The 13,322-nt window shown below is 35.0% G+C and overlaps 1 protein-coding gene across 4 annotated transcripts; it reads right to left on the minus strand.

The window, feature by feature from the left end:
- Positions 1-746: 746 nt before the first annotated feature.
- Positions 747-11,467, minus strand: LOC132039704 (uncharacterized). Of its 4 annotated transcripts, none has more exons than XR_009410454.1 (7): positions 11,120-11,465; positions 10,970-11,025; positions 8,862-8,916; positions 8,417-8,497; positions 8,095-8,331; positions 5,102-5,168; positions 747-1,254 (listed from the first exon to the last, which is right to left on the minus strand). XR_009410454.1 is itself a non-coding variant. In XM_059430215.1 (6 exons), exons 1-5 carry the CDS (start codon positions 11,349-11,351, stop codon positions 8,102-8,104), a joined length of 654 nt encoding a protein of 217 aa, XP_059286198.1. In that variant the 5' UTR covers positions 11,352-11,460; the 3' UTR covers positions 747-1,254; positions 8,095-8,101. The 4 variants fall into 4 exon arrangements, 2 of the variants coding, with proteins under 2 accessions (XP_059286198.1, XP_059286199.1); XR_009410453.1 differs by lacking the exon at positions 5,102-5,168 and having other exon boundaries at positions 747-864; positions 906-1,254; positions 11,120-11,460; XM_059430215.1 differs by lacking the exon at positions 5,102-5,168 and having other exon boundaries at positions 11,120-11,460.
- Between the last annotated feature and the right edge of the window lie 1,855 nt (positions 11,468-13,322).

The following is a 13,322-nucleotide window of genomic DNA, read 5'->3' on the forward strand; positions in this document are numbered from 1 at the left end:
AGCCTACGTGGATATTTTTTTCTCCCACTTTAATTCTGATTACACGTTTTTTATGAGGAAAGGTATTTAATTCTGATCATAATTAAATCCGACCCACCATTAAACCTGATTCAGTTTGCAAAATGAACCCATCTTCATTTCAATTTCTTCTTCTTCTTAGTACTTTCTCAAAACAGTAGTTGTTTAGTTATAATGAACTCATCATTAGTATAGCATTCATGGCGCTTGAAACGTGGTGGATTAAGGTGAAGAAGACGATAGCCCACAGCTTGGTTACCGGTAACAGCCAGTGCGCCCCATGGAAAGGCAGCGACCATCAAGAATCCCGGGGTCGGGGTTTTAGCTTTTGAGATCTATGGCCTTATGTCCAAACTCCTCCATTTATGGCAAATTTTGTGCGACAAGAACATGATTCGAGTTAGAGCTGAGTCGATCTGCTTGGAAGGGTATTCGTAAAATTGCTTCTTTCTGCTTGGCCTTGCCTGTGCAGAGATTGTGGAGAATCTTAAGGCTGGTTGCGAAATCTTTGTCAAGAATCAGTAAAAGATGTGAAGATTCACTCCCATAAGCTTTAACCTCGTTGGTGGGATGGGTTTATTTTGCAAACTGGATCGGGTTTAATTGTGACTAGAACTAAATCGGGAGGAAAAATAATCCATGTAGGCATCACGTAGGGTAATAAAGGAGGAGACAAGGAATTAAAGGGGTAAATATGTGCTTAAAGTTGGATGGTAAGGGCAAATATAAACAAGCAATCTGACCCTTTTCTGTACTAAATCTGGATCTGAAATAAGCTTGCTTTTCTTCTACCCTAACCATACAATCTTCTTCACCATCCTCATAATAAGTGAATAAATAGACACACTAGCTTCATTGCTCCTAATGCAAAAGGATCCATGCAAAACAAAGAGAGAGTTTCTAGTTTTTGCTGCACTATTGTACATAAAACTGCCAGCTAATTGTTCCTTTCCTAACCTGTTTGTTCTCTTACAACAAACAAACTTTACAGCAAAACAAGGAGCAACTTTGGATTCATAACTGAATATGAAAATACACTATATTCTTCATAATCAAAATTTAACTTGCATCAACGTGCAGGGGTAAAAGTAGAAATTTGCTGGCAAAGCTTGTGAACAATCTGAGCATCTTCTTGATAGGCTGGAAATCGAAGGAGATGCTTGAAGAGCTCATCAACAATCAATCTGGTACGCACCTCGCAATGGCTCGCATCACTTCGTCAGCAAAAGAGAATTTCTGCACCCATAAAATTCACATCATGGTTAATCAAAAGCACAACTCATCTTTTCTTGAGAAAAATGGTGTGTCAATCTGTTCAGGTATAAGTTTCTTTTCTTTGCAAAGGTTTATGGAAAGCAGTTTACCACTCAAATATAAGCAACAACTAATTCAGACTGGTTATCATAAGGATAATTGAGTATCACAAAAAGGGAAACTACTAGAAGTTAAAACATCAAAAACTAAGAACAGTTATAATAAAAGATCGACATTCAAAAGGCTAAAATATACTCCAGTTGAGGTTTACAAGTCTGCGATTTATTGTTATTGTCTTATCACATTCTTATCATTTTCTGAAAGCTTTTGACTAGCCAAAACTACTTTTTGATAACCATGACGGGCCAAAACTTTGCAGAAAATTAATACCGAGTGACAAACTTCTGTCATTCATCTTATTTCAGCCAAAACTCAATCACATATGTAAGTAGACAAATGAATTTTATATTTGCTATATCTAAAGATGTTTTGAACTGAAAGGGAGAGATACGGGAAAAAACAGCAGAGGGGAACGTCTCCTTCTGCATCACAGGAAACTTTAAAGACCTGTTCTTTCCTTTGTTTCCACTAACTTTTGAAAGCAAATAAATTTAAGCTCTTGTTAATTAACTTAATCCTTCCGTTATCCCCTCCATTCCCAGATTCATCAAACTCATGATAATTGCTCTACTTTCTTTGGTCTTCCTGTCTTACAATCGAAAACATCTAAGAAATCATCAAGTCACTTTAGACTCCTATTCACCATATAATTTTTTGGCGACTCCACATGGCTGCAAAAAGGGACCAAGTAAAGCATTTTACTAGTGAATGAGAATTTACTAGTTGAGCCAAGATGCCTGAAAATTTGTGTTAGCTCAGCATAACAAAGCACTTGAAACTTAACCACCAACTTCCTCTCTTCATTAGCTCTAGTTCTTATTTAGCAAGCAATGACATTGAGGAATTTAACATGCAATATCTAATTACAGACCACTCTTTTAGACTTTTCTGACTAATCTTGTAATGCATCCACATTACGATACTCATCCAGCTAACACATGGCAGGAACTCTGCATATCATTGCCAACAGTGGTATCCCTAAAGGTACTGTACAATCTAAGCTTTGAACGAGACCCGGTGAAGCCAACTCCTTCATACTTCTTTGCGCCTTTCATTTCCCATCATGTTCCTTATCTAGTTCACCTGGCTATTGGCTGAATAGAGACTACCACTCATCCCTCTATTAGATACAAACACAACATACCCAGTGAAATAATGCTCATCCCTCTACAGTTTCTCTAAATACGAGTAACTTCATTAGTAGAACCTTCCAGCTAACGGATACGGATCGAAAATGGGTTGACAAAAAACGGATCAATTACCCGATCCGCTCATATTTAACACGGTTAAAAATGGGTTACCCGACGGATAATATGGATATCCATCTTATCCATAGTATCCAAAACTACTTTCAAAGATGTTGGCTTCATGTAGCTATATGGAGAAGATTAATTTACATTTTGTACAATCTATAGTTGGGCCTCAACTTGTGGGAAGAATAGAACTTTTCAATGAGACCTCCGAAAATCTTTTGAAGCCAACCCCCACCACCCTCCATCCCCGGCCCCTTGCGACCACCCTAACACACTTCATCTTCACCTACCCCACCCCAACTCCACCCTATTCATCGCGACCAACCCTCCCAAGCCGTCTCTTTCATATATGACTACTTTGCACTTTGAAGACAATCCCAAAAAGTGACTATGTTTGTAAACTAGCCATTTTTTAAAAGTGACACAAAAAGGGCTATTTTTGTAAATTGATCATTTTTGAAAGGTGACATAAAAAGATTTTTGAAAAAATATATTTCTTGCAAAACGACCGAAAATGCAAATTTGCAAAAATAGCAACTTTTTTGTCATTTTTTCAAAAAATGGCCACTTTACAAAGTAGCCATTTTTGTGTCACTTTAAAAAATAGCTACACAAAAGTGACCACTATCTTAGAAATGGCACATTGTAAAAATGTTTATTTTAATACTTTCACAAAGAAGCTATTTTAAAAATGGCTACTTTTGCTAAGTAGTTAGTTTTTAAAGTAACTACTTTCACAAAATATTTATTTATGAAAATTGACTACTTTCAAAAAGTTACTATTTTTTAAAAAGTATCTACTTTCACAATGTGGCTATTTTCTAAAAGTGACTATTTTCTTAAGTGACTACTTTTGCAAAACGACTATTTTTGAAAAAGTAGCTACTTTCGCGAGTAATATTTTGAAAAAGCGACTACTTTTGTAATTTGATTACTTTTGTAAACCTATTTTCGAAAGTTTGCAAAATGCCTAGTTTTGCAAAGTTGAGAGATAGGGGTGGTGGTAGGTAGGGTGAGAGGTGGGGTTGAAGGTAGGTGGTGATAGAATGGGGTGAGGTATATTGGTGAAGGGTAGGGAGGGAGGTAGGAGGGGGAGGGTAGGGGTGAGGGTGGGGATGGGTGAGGGTAGGAGGGGGTGGTTAAGTGGTGGGGGTAGGGGTGGGGGTGGTGAAGGTGTAGGGGTGGTTAGGTGGTGGGGTGCGGTGGGGGGGGGGGGGGAGGAGCTAGAGAAAATGTTTTCCAAAACATTTTGACCAACCAAACATGGAAAAATTGGAAAACATTTCCTCCATACCAAACACACTCTATATGTTGTGGGTTTTATCCACTTTATCCGTTAATTTACCCATATTTTAAGTGGATAATATGGGTTGACTCATATTTGACCCATTTTAAATGAGTTGGGTATTCAACCCACTTAAAATGGGTTGGGTCGGGCCGATAACCATATTTTTTACCCATTTTGCCACCTCTAGTCTGTATACATATTTCTATGAGACTTCTTTCCAGCACGTATCAAACACAACACAAGGCACTTAAACAGTTCGAAGTATAGGATACTACTAATTCAGTAAAAACAGGTTAATAAGTTTATATCAACTACTACTATCAAGTTTTTTACAAATCAGTATGTATTTGCTTTTTATGTTTGATCAGTAAAAACAACTTTCAGCTAATTTTTTATCATAGGAGGTGTTTATATTTGCTGTTATTATTAGAATTTTAGAGATGATCCAGTTTACATGCAACCAGACTCTCCTGGAGGCTGCAACACACATGCTTTAACTTCTTTCAGTATCACCAAGCATAAGTACCGACGTTACTTATTGGAGTAGCAAATACAGCAAGAAACTTGAATTGACAGAATAGAACTAAATGATACTCAAGATTTACTTGAAACAAATAGAGAAGTTGCATTAATTAAACCATTTCCGCAAGGAAAAATGAAACTTTGGAGGATTCCCTTCTTTTCATTAATTAAACCATTTCCCGAAGGAAAAATGAAACTTTCATATATCCAAGGAAGTTGCAAAAAGTAAAATCCACAATCATGAGGTGACTAATTAAAAGTTTGAAACATATTACCTGACTGAGCTAAAGAAATTTACTGAATGAAATTGGAGACATATATTGACATCAAAACCAAAACCAACTATCTAAATACCCACATCTACTACCTCCTCTGCCCCGATATGTTTGGTGGTTTGATTGGACATGTGGTTCATGAAAGAAACAACGATCTAAGTAAAATATGGCATAGATACAAACGATTAGCCTTATTACCAAAGTACTTGTTTTCGTGCTCAATGGGATCTACAAGTATTAAATAGATTCAAAATATAGAAAGGTGTCAATTTTTGAGCGGACAAAAAAGGAAAGAATATCAATCAAATTAGGATGAAAGAAGCACTGCATAAGATGTAATTGTCGTGTCAGACATGTGGCTCTAAAACTACCTTTGTTTTTTGATAACCATGGTGTTCGGGCCAGCTTGCACGCACCTTGACTAATTCCACGAGATACCTGCCACTTCCCATCAGCAACAAGTACCAGGTAACTCTATCCACCAAGGCTAAGCCACCCTTGGGTGCAAAACCTACTTTGTTAATGTGTACGGATCTCATGTATCTCATATTATAGCATAATTACAAGATGCTAATCTTATGTTTAGGGACATTTAACATTTCCTATGCTTGTTTTAGCTAGTTGCTTATGCAGGAGGTTTGCCTTACTCAAGAAGACCTCAAGAGGAGCAGACTAGTACTATGTAGTACTCCCACCTCCCATTTTCTATGAAAGTGTTTGACTTGGCACGAAGTTTAAGAAATAAAGGAACACTTTTGAAGCTTGTGGTCTAAAACAAACCATAGAAATTTGTGTGGCTAGAAATCATTTCATTAAGGGTAAAAAGGTAAATTTAAAGTTGAATTGATACTAAATATGGAAAGGTGTCATTCTTTTTGGGACATACTAAAAAGGAAAGAGTTTCATATAATTTGGGACAGAGGGACTAGTTATTTGTGCACTTCCAGCTTAGAAAAATTTACCACCTCTTTCTTCACTACTGTACAACAAAGGATATTGAACTTGTTTTGTGCCCCTTTCTGGTCCAATCTGTAATGCCTCAAACAGAAAAAAAGTTATGATGGAACAGATCGATAAAAAGATCGTGGTAAATCATTATTGCCGGTAATTTTCCAGGACATTATGGAAGGAAAGAAACGTTAGTCGCTTTGAATGGGAATTCACCGCCAATCCCAAACTCGAAAAGAAATGTCTCAGATTTTTGTTAAAGCAAATTGAACACTGTAAATAATGTAAAATGTTCATTAATTTTGTTTTGCTCCTTAAGTTAGGTATAGGAGCTAAAACAGCTTTTGGATAGCTTTGCATCCCCAGATGTTTTCATTGAAAAAAGGATGTAGTAAAAGTCATCCATCGAAGATTACATAGTTGTACCCATTTATATCTTCAGATCTCTTTCATTTAAAATAGAATATCTTCAGATCTCCTAGTGCTCTAAATGTGGATCTTTTTTAAGAAAGGTAACAAGTAAATGCGGATCTAATTTATTGAACATTTCATTCAATTATTTTACTGATTATAGATCTTAAGGGTGCAATGTACAATAAATTACAGACCTTATCATTACTTGTCTTTGCATGATTGGGAAATGGCGGAATTCTAACATCTAGTTGAATTACTTCACCAAAAAAAAATTACTTCACATAGCAATCAGGGTGTGTAGAGGTGAACGTTGGGAGTAATGGATCCTATTACAAAAAGCTCTTGGTCAAGATGGAGTTGGATTTATGCATCTCCCAATTTGAATCCCCTTGACAACAAGACAGTGCTTTTTCACGTGACTGGCAGTTAAGGAAACAATTTTTGACAGTGGGAAATATTGATGAAGAGGATAATCATATGTCAATTGGAGCTTTATGTGTAAGAATTCTGGTGAAGATGTTAATCATCACCCTCTACATTGTCAGTAGCTACTTGACTGCGGAGATGGTTCGGACTACAATCAACGATGCCATGCACTCAAAGAGGTATTGTTTCAGTTGAACCTTTACAAGATGGAAATGAAGACATCGGGCAGGACTGGCACTTATGTGGATTGTATGGAAAGAGAGAAATATGAGAACTTTTGAAGGAATAAAGAATGATTTTCTATATTTGAAGAACAATCTCTCATTCATTTCTTTTTTAAGTGCACCATGAAGTTCCAATTTGATATAAGATTGGGTGTCTTTAGTATAGAATCACTATTTTTTAGATTCTCTATGTCTTGATAAACCACTGTGTATGGGAGCTGATCCCCTTATCAATATAACATTATTTATAAAAAGATCATTTACTATTGAGGTTTGACTCTTCCCAGCCCGCGTATAGTGCAAACTTAGAGCATAAGACTGACCAATCATGAGTCATGACTTATCTTTGATTGCTTGTTCCTTCCTTCCTACTCCTAACCCCCCCCCCCCCCGCCCCCACCCGCTTTTCTTTTTGGCCGTTGGTCTTCAGTATTGAAGGAAACCTCTTTGATTAAAAGGATCAAGATTTAAAATCGAAATAGGTGGAAGATGGAAGTGGCATCGTCTCATCAAGATTGCATTTCTGACCTATTAAGATGATTGTGACTAAGAACAAAACAATAGAGGTTTCACTCTCAATATCTAAATGAAAGCCACTTTGATATATCATACAAGTCCATTTTCACCATAACCTTTTCACAAGGTCCTAAAAGATGCCGCATCTGGTCAAAACTATTGCTTTCGCTACTGGTCAAAACTATTGCTTTCGCTACTGGTCAAAACTATACAGCAAACATCTTTTAACATGGTCCAAAAGGCCAATATATATACGCAACTTTTTTCAGAACATGTTCTGCACATTCTTTGCTCTCAAAACACATGCTGTTCAATTCTTTCCATATTAGTAAAAAATGAAGTATACTAATAGAGTTAAATTATACGAATGTCCTTAGTATCTCGTGATGTTTCAGAAAAAACAAAACGAATGTCCTTATTATATCTCGATGATTCAAAAAAAAAATGTCCTTAGTATCTCCATCATTAGAATGGCATACTAAACATGGTCCACATGAAGCTGCATCAGACAGTGCCTCCGGCAATGTATGGAAGACGTCATGAATTTTCCCATGGAGAAAAACAATGGTGTCAATAATATGTTTCCATTAGTGTTGGAAATATATAAATTTTCATCCCTATCTCAGCTACAAATTTAACAAAAGAAGAGGTAGACTTGAATAACTTTATTCCATACCCACACAACAAAAGAAGCATCAAATAACCATGCACTTGGAATTAAGAAAATCATGAAAATGCTTTAAGAAGATAAAACAATATGCCAGCAGCGCAACTAGCAAGATCCATAAAAAAAGAGAAATAGATTATAAACTGGAACAAGTGAGTTCAAAATCTACCAGAAAATCAGCTCATAGGTAGATCTTCACCATCACCCTCAGGCAGTTGTAAAGGTCCCTTAAAACCACTTTGGTTTTCACCAAGAAGCTCACGGGACGCTTTCTCAAGAAACTCTTGGGCAGCGGTTCGAACAGATTGCTGCTCAGGATACTTCCTCTTCTTATGAGCAATTCTTTCAACATACTTAATCCTAGTCCCCTCACCTTTACTGATTTCTCGCATGCTTCTCCTCTGCTCTGCAAGACAGGCTTGTTTAGAAAAAGAAAAAAAAAAACAAATGCAATGTCACTTGCACACATTTGGAAATAGTTAAGCAGTTACCAGGTGTGAGATCAGGCAACGAATGCTCGATAAATCGTGTTGCAGCTTGCGGATTTATCATAGCTGATGGTCGCAATGGCGCTTACGGGACAAATAGAGAATAGTCAGTATTCAACATTTGTCATTGATATGTCATATGGAAACAAAGCAAGGTTTTTAAATAGCATATCTTAACAATAACTATTATATGCTGAACAACAGAAATCATTTCAAGCCCTACTCCAGAACCCATTCTTCAAAATCAAGGTGATCAATCAAAAGTGACCAACATGTTATGGGAGGCAAGCATGATACTTTTTTTCTTTTTACTGGTCACAAATAATAATATCAGAAAGAGGACACTGTAATTTATACTTTTAGTGGATCATTTACTTTTTAGGCTTTCCGTCACAACTTCTTTATTTATTCCAATACCACCCAATTTCATAGAAAGATTCAAATTTACCTTTATTCAGGTCCATCAAGTACTGCAGTTTCTCTTGGTACAAGCTCAGACGTTCCTACATTAAACAAAAGAACCAAGAAATAAGAGGAAACTTAGACATTAAATTTAGACTTAAACCAAATCAACCAATTGATCAGAATCTATAATAAAGAACGTTAGCTTAACCATCACAACCAAAAGGGTTACTATTCGCTGAACGCATTAAAATTAGCAAGAGTAGATCTTTCTTTCTTCTAAAATTTTACCAAATCAAAGTTAATCACAAATTCTAACGCAGCATTTCAGCTTAAGCAACAATTCAAAACCCAAGAAAGAGAAAACAAAGCAACGCCTAACTATTTAAAAGCCTAAAAAAAGAGTGAAAGAAAAAGAACCATTAACGCCCGTTTGGCCAGAGATAATTTTCACTTTTTTATGGAATTTTATTCCGGAATCATGTTTGGACATAAAGCTGTTACAATTTTCCGGAATTCAACTTGAAGTTGAATATTCCGGATTTCGAAGAACTCCAAAGACCTGTTTTCACATTTTTTGCGCCAAATCACTCACAAAAAATCAACAGTTTCCAAGTTGTATTCATGTCAAACACAACTCCAATTCCAAATACCATTTTTCAACTTTTTTTCAAATACTACTTTTTTTCAAATTTCTCATTTTTTTATGTCCAAACTCCCACTAAGCAACAATTCACAACCCAAGAAAGAGAAAATAAAGCAACACCTAACTATTCAAAAGCCTAAAAAAGGGTCAAAACGAGAAAGGAAAAAAAGTAAAATCTATACTTCCAAGTCCCAAGCACACAGAAAAATCAACCCCAAACCCTCAAAAAAAAAAAAAAAATCCTTCAAGATAAAATAGAACACCATAGTATAGCAAAAGCAGAAACTCCCAGAAGAATACATACAAACTCTAATGTTTTCACATTTTTCACTCCGAATCACTCACAAAAGTTCAACATTTTTCCAAGTTGTATTCATGTCCAAACACAACTCCAATTTCCAAACACCATTTTTCAACTTTTTCCAAATAATACTTCTTCTTCTTTTTTTTTCAAATTTCACATTTTTTATACTTCCAAGTCCCAAGCACACACAACCCCAAACTCTCAAAAATAGAATCTTTAGAAAGAAAATAAAACACCATAGAATAGCAAAAGCAGAATCTTCAAGAAGAACACATACAAACTCTAATTTGACAGGATGTTCGTCAGGGTTGACCCCTTTACATTTAAGCCTCACAAAAAAATTCTAACATTTTTCCAATTTGTATTCATTTCCAAACACAACTCCGATTTCCAAATATCATTTTTCAACTTTTTTTGAAATGTCTCATTTTTTGTAACTCCAAGTCCCAAGCACACACAACCCAACCCCAACCCCTCAAAAAGAATCTTAGAAAAGAAAATAGAACACCATAGAATAGCAAAGCAACAATTCACAACCCAAGAAAGAGAAAACAAAGCAACACCTTAACTACTCAAATTCAAAAGCCTAAAAAAGGGTCACACAAAGAAAGAAAGAAAAAGGAAAATTTATACTTCCAAGTACCAAGCACACAAAAAATCAACCCCAACCTCAAAAAAGAATTTTGAGAAATAAAATAGAACAACATAGTATGGCAAAAGCAGAATATCAGAGAAGAATACATACAAACTCTAATTTTTCACTCCAAATCACTCACAAAATTCAACATTTTTCCAATTTGTATTCATGTCTAAAAACAACTCCAATTTCCAAATACCAATTTTCAACTTCTTTTCAAATTTCACATTTTTATACTTACAACTCCCAAGTACAACCCCAAACCCTCAAAAACGAATCTTTAAAAATAAAATAGGACACCATAGAATAGCAAAACCAAAATCTTCAAGAACACATCTTTTTTACATTTTTCTCTCCAAATCACTCACAAAACTTCAACATTCTTCCAAGTTGTATTCATGTCCAAACACAACTCACCATTTTTTCAACTCTTTTTTTTTTTTTTTTCAAATTTCCCCTTTTTTATACTTCCAAGTCCCAAGCACAAACAACCCCCAAACCCTCAAAAAATTGATCTTTAAAAATAAAATAGAACACTATAAAAAAAGCAAAAGGAAGAAAACATACAAACTCTAATTTGACAGGATGTTCATCTGGATTCACCCCTTTACATCTAAGCCTCACTGCAAAACCAAACAAAACAAAACAAAATCAAAGTATCAAAATCCACAACCAAAACAAAAAAAAAAGGTGTCAAGAATTAAGTAAAAACATTACATGCAAACAGAGTTGTTGTGGCTTTAGCTAATAAAAGCAAAGATTGAGCCTGTTGAAGAGGACCCATTTCAGGGAAAACATCAGCACCATAAAGAGACAAGAATTCATCTAAGTTATTACTTAAATCATCAACGTTTTTTGAGGTTCTTTTCACTGCTTCCATTACTGAATCTGGGATTGCTTTACTACAACTACTACTACCACCACTCTCTTTCTTTGTTACTATTTCCATTACTGAAAGCTAAAAAAAAATTGGAGAAAATTGAATGGGGGAAGTATAAAGGGTTTTTGTGCTGACAAAAAAGAGGTTTTGAGGGAACTCGTGACCTTTTTTGTGGGTAATCTAAGGTTATAACAGGAAAAAATTGCACTTTTTGTCCCTATTTTGTATTGGTCTCTAATTTTCGCCCTTTATCTCTGTCCAATTTATATGACAGTAATTTACTTTTTAGTTAGTACCAAAAAAAGATACTTTTTTATTTGGGAGCAATTTTAACTTTAAACATTACTTATATGCTTAACAAAATGATTTATAATCGTATAAATATCTTTAGCTTGTTTTAAATTAGAAAATTCATAAATCTTTCTTTTATTTCTTAAATTTAGGTCCAAAACCGCATAACAAAATGAGACGGAGGGAGTAATTTTTTCGCGGAGTTTAAATTTGTGTTTTTGCATCATAATATTTTATAGTTATGCTCCACGTCTTAAAGGACTTATGCATCACTAAGCATAAGTTTAATATTGAAGGACAAATCATCCATCACAAAAATTAAAGATCATCCGTTTGAAGGAGAAAAACTAAAGCTCATCCCATTTGAAGAGCAAACAGTGCAATTAAACGATTTTTCCTTCAAATGGGTTGGTTCTAAGTAATCTTAATTTATGCCTAGTGTGTAAGATAAATTCTTTAGATAACTCGGACAATCGTCTTTTTTGGGGTCTTTAATTTTTGCCCCTTAAATTGTTGGTCTTTAATTTTTTCCCTTCGTCGAAAAAAGTGATCGAAAATATCTCGAGGTTCTGGGTTCGAATCTCAGCTCCGTCCAAAAAAAAAATTGCAAGACAAGGTTTCGCGAAAGAATTAATTGTCGTTAAAGGCAAATTGCGAGCTTAAGCTTACGCCTTATGTTCGTTGTCATAACCTTTGCCTAAACTTTTGTGAAACCTATGCCTTGTGATTTTTATTTTTTTTAACTAAGCTGGTATTCGAACCAAGCCCTTTTATATTTTCGATCATTTTTTGAAAAGGATTAAAAATTAAAGAGAATTATGAGGGAAAAATTAAAGACCAGCAATTTGAGGGGTAGAAATTAAAGACCAGCGCCTTTGAAGGGCAATCTAAGAAAAAAAAATGAATTCTTTAAAAGCACGAGACATAGCTTATTAGATATTATAGTATAAATATCAGTTTATGTCCGGAAAAAATTATTTATTATGAAGGACAAAAATTAAAGATCAGCACAAAATGGGGTAAAAGTGCCAATGCCCCTTAACAGTGACTCCAAGCCCAGAACAAGTGAAACAGCAAAAGACAGGACGTTTAGGAGTTAAATAAATGGGCCTATCCCCCCTAAACTTAGAATATTCGACATTTTCTCCCTCTTATCTAATGCAATATCTATTTACTTTCGGAAAAGGATCAATAATTTCTTTAACGCATTAGAAATGTTTCAAAAATGTCTTTCTTACATTTATTGGATCAAATTTGCGCATCTTTCCATCTAAATGGCTGACAAATTCCTTTAATGTATTAGAAATGGTCAAAAATGCCCTCTTCTACCTATTGAATCAAATGTCCCGTTTGGACATGATTTGAAATCAGGTTGATTTGAAGTTGAAGTTTTGTTTGGACAAACAATTTAGATTTTTTAAGTTGTTATTTTTCTCACAAACTTGAAAACCCTACGAGTTGTGAAAATTATCAAAACTTCCCCGACTCTTAGACAATCTTACCAAATGAGCAAATCATAGTTCATAACAAAGTTAATACGCTACCAAAAGATCTTTTTAAACATCTATTGATTGAACTTTAGTTCAATAAAAAAGGAAAATTGAATTTAGTCGCTGGTGCAAAGAATCGCTCTTAATATAATCATCTCACATGGTACAGACAATCTCTTCACGTCCAGCATGCATATCCAATCAAATGATCGAAAAGACGAACCAACATTATTACTTTGAGTAAAGGTTTACATTTAAA

The sequence above is a fragment of the Lycium ferocissimum genome, chromosome 12, assembly GCF_029784015.1.
Source record: "Lycium ferocissimum isolate CSIRO_LF1 chromosome 12, AGI_CSIRO_Lferr_CH_V1, whole genome shotgun sequence".
Lineage (NCBI taxonomy): Eukaryota > Viridiplantae > Streptophyta > Magnoliopsida > Solanales > Solanaceae > Lycium > Lycium ferocissimum.

What these genes read in the sequence shown, in the direction of transcription:
- LOC132039704 (XM_059430215.1), bottom strand. Translation starts at nt 11,351, where the DNA reads ATGGAAATAGTAACAAAGAAAGAGAGTGGTGGTAGTAGTAGTTGTAGT. An exon ending in CTTGATGGACCTGAATAAAG is followed by an intron (nt 8,498 to 8,861) that starts GTAAATTTGAAT and finishes TTGTCCCGTAAG; the next exon opens with CGCCATTGCGACCATCAGCT. An exon ending in GTTGCCTGATCTCACACCTG is followed by an intron (nt 8,332 to 8,416) that starts GTAACTGCTTAA and finishes CCTGTCTTGCAG; the next exon opens with AGCAGAGGAGAAGCATGCGA.